A 2,056-nucleotide genomic window follows, 5' to 3' on the forward strand; every position below is an offset into this window, starting at 1 on the left:
AGAATGCAGCACCTCCCTAGGGACCCCCAGTCCCGGCGTATGCACTGCTCACCCCCTTGGCTCTCCAGCCCTCAGGGTCCCTACCTTGTCCCCGCGCTCTCCCCGGTTCCCTGGCAAGCCCTGCGGAAGAGAGGAGAGGGGTGATCAGGCAGGGGCCTGGCCAGGGGTGCAGCCAGGGAGGGGGGTATTTACCGCCGGCCCGCGGTCGCCTTCTGGCCCCGGGCGCCCATCTTCACCCTGAGGGAAGGCAGGCATGCGAGCAGGGGGTCTGGGATGGGGCACCCCCAGCATCACTCCCTTGGGGCTGTTGCTGTAGGACTTCCCATTCCTGGGGGACTGCGGTGAGGACGCAGGGGGACCACGGCAGTACCTACCCGTGGCCCTGGGTCTCCACGCTCGCCTCTGGCTCCTGGCAGCCCAGCTCCTGGGGCACCCTGCCAGGGAAAAGCAAGAGCTTGTCCCTGTCCCTGCTGCCCACTGCTCCTCCCAGCCATGCCGCGTCCCCGCAGACTCCTCATCCCCAGGTGCCCGGCACAGAATAGGCTCCGATGTGCCACCACCCAGACTGGTTTCAGCATCACCCAGAAGGTGGCTGCAGCAGGGACATCCCACAAGAGGAGTGGCCCCACATGCCTCACACTATAGGGCTGCCCCCATCTTACCTTGTCACCCTTCAGACCAGAGGCACCTTGCATGCCCTAAAGGAAAGGAGAGGGGTGAGTCAACCACAGGAGGAAGGCGGCACCAGGCACCCCACAAAGCATTCCTGGGGCTCCCACAGCAGCTCCTGCCCGATGCTGGAGCCCCTGGCAACCCCCAGGCCCAGGAGCTGGGGCCAGGAAGGTGCCGGATGGGTCCACATGAACCTGCCTGAGCTGGTGGGAGAGCCAGGGCAGAGCCTGCATCCCCCAGGGATGCTGCAGCACCAGAGCCCCGTACTCACAGCTGGCCCTGGGGGCCCTGCAGGTCCCGGTGGTCCAGAGGTGCCATCTCTCCCGGGAAAGCCAATCAAACCCTGGCAGGAAAACAGGGTGAGTGGGCAGAGGCCACGGCTGAGAGCTGGCACAGACCCCACGGGCACTGCCTGAGGGCCCGGGTTCACCCACAGCAGCAAAGCTGAGCGCTGGCCGTAGCCTTACCCTCTCTCCTGGGGGACCTGGTGGGCCAGGCTGCCCACTGTCCCCTCTCAGGCCTGGCTGTCCTGGCGTCCCAGCAATGCCTGCTAAGCCTGGAGGGCCTGGGGGTCCTGGCAAGCCGATATCACCCTACAACAGGAAGGAAAAAAGTGGAGCCTAGGGAAGCAGCCCCCAGGAGCATGTTTCTCCCATGGCGGGCTGGGCCAGGGCAGCACCCGGGTGTCAAGGACATGGCTGGGTCCAGAGTGACGTGGGGGCAGGGGTTACCTTCAAGCCTGGAGGCCCATCCTGTCCTGGAGGTCCCCGCACACCGACACCTGGCGATCCCTGCATGGTGGCAGAGCACATGGCATGTCCCCTATCTGGCAGGCACAGGGCTGCTGGGGACACAGGGGTGCCAGGGGCACTGTGCCACCCAGAGTGGCCCCACAGGGCTGGGGAGTGCTCTGCTCCCCTGGGACCAAGGGACACTCACCTTCTCTCCTTTGGCTCCGGAGGACCCCTTGGCTCCCTGCAAAGACACCAAGCCACCAGGAAGGGCTGGGCAGTGGGGGCAGAGGACCCTCCCTGACAGCATCTGTGGCCCGCAGCGCCCATCCCGCAGCCCTCCATGTGCTTCCTACTTACATCTTCCCCAGGATCCCCCGGCTCCCCGAATCCTCCTGGCTCCCCCTGGCAGCGGGAAACAAGGGAAAAGCAGGGTTGGCAGAAGATGTGCAGGGGGAGCAGCTGTGGCTGGACCTTCCCACCCTGGGCTGCCCGCCGAGGAGCCCAGGGCCCCCAGGGCTTCCTCTGCGCCCGTCCCTTGGCGCAGCACTCACCTTCTCGCCTTTGGGGCCCGGCAAGCCTCGGTCGCCCTTGGAGCCCTACCAGGGGGAGAGCAGCGTTAGGGGAGCGGGCAGCCACGGGACTGGCTCCCC

At 66.5% G+C, this 2,056-nt stretch overlaps 1 protein-coding gene across 1 annotated transcript in view; it reads right to left on the reverse strand.

Annotated features, from left to right (window-relative positions):
• Positions 1-2,056, reverse strand: part of LOC104501371 (collagen alpha-1(VII) chain-like) — a gene marked incomplete at both ends in the record, with an annotated part of 9,543 nt that overhangs the window by 6,304 nt on the left and 1,183 nt on the right. Inside the window, 6 exons of the mRNA XM_010145171.1 lie at positions 85-120; positions 663-698; positions 1,140-1,265; positions 1,612-1,647; positions 1,764-1,808; positions 1,958-2,002. Of these exons, the coding sequence (XP_010143473.1) occupies positions 85-120; positions 663-698; positions 1,140-1,265; positions 1,612-1,647; positions 1,764-1,808; positions 1,958-2,002 (324 nt within the window). The remainder of the gene's footprint in view (positions 1-84; positions 121-662; positions 699-1,139; positions 1,266-1,611; positions 1,648-1,763; positions 1,809-1,957; positions 2,003-2,056) is intronic.

Source organism: Buceros rhinoceros, unplaced genomic scaffold (assembly GCF_000710305.1).
Source record: "Buceros rhinoceros silvestris isolate BGI_N320 unplaced genomic scaffold, ASM71030v1 scaffold33731, whole genome shotgun sequence".
NCBI classification, from domain to species: domain Eukaryota; kingdom Metazoa; phylum Chordata; class Aves; order Bucerotiformes; family Bucerotidae; genus Buceros; species Buceros rhinoceros.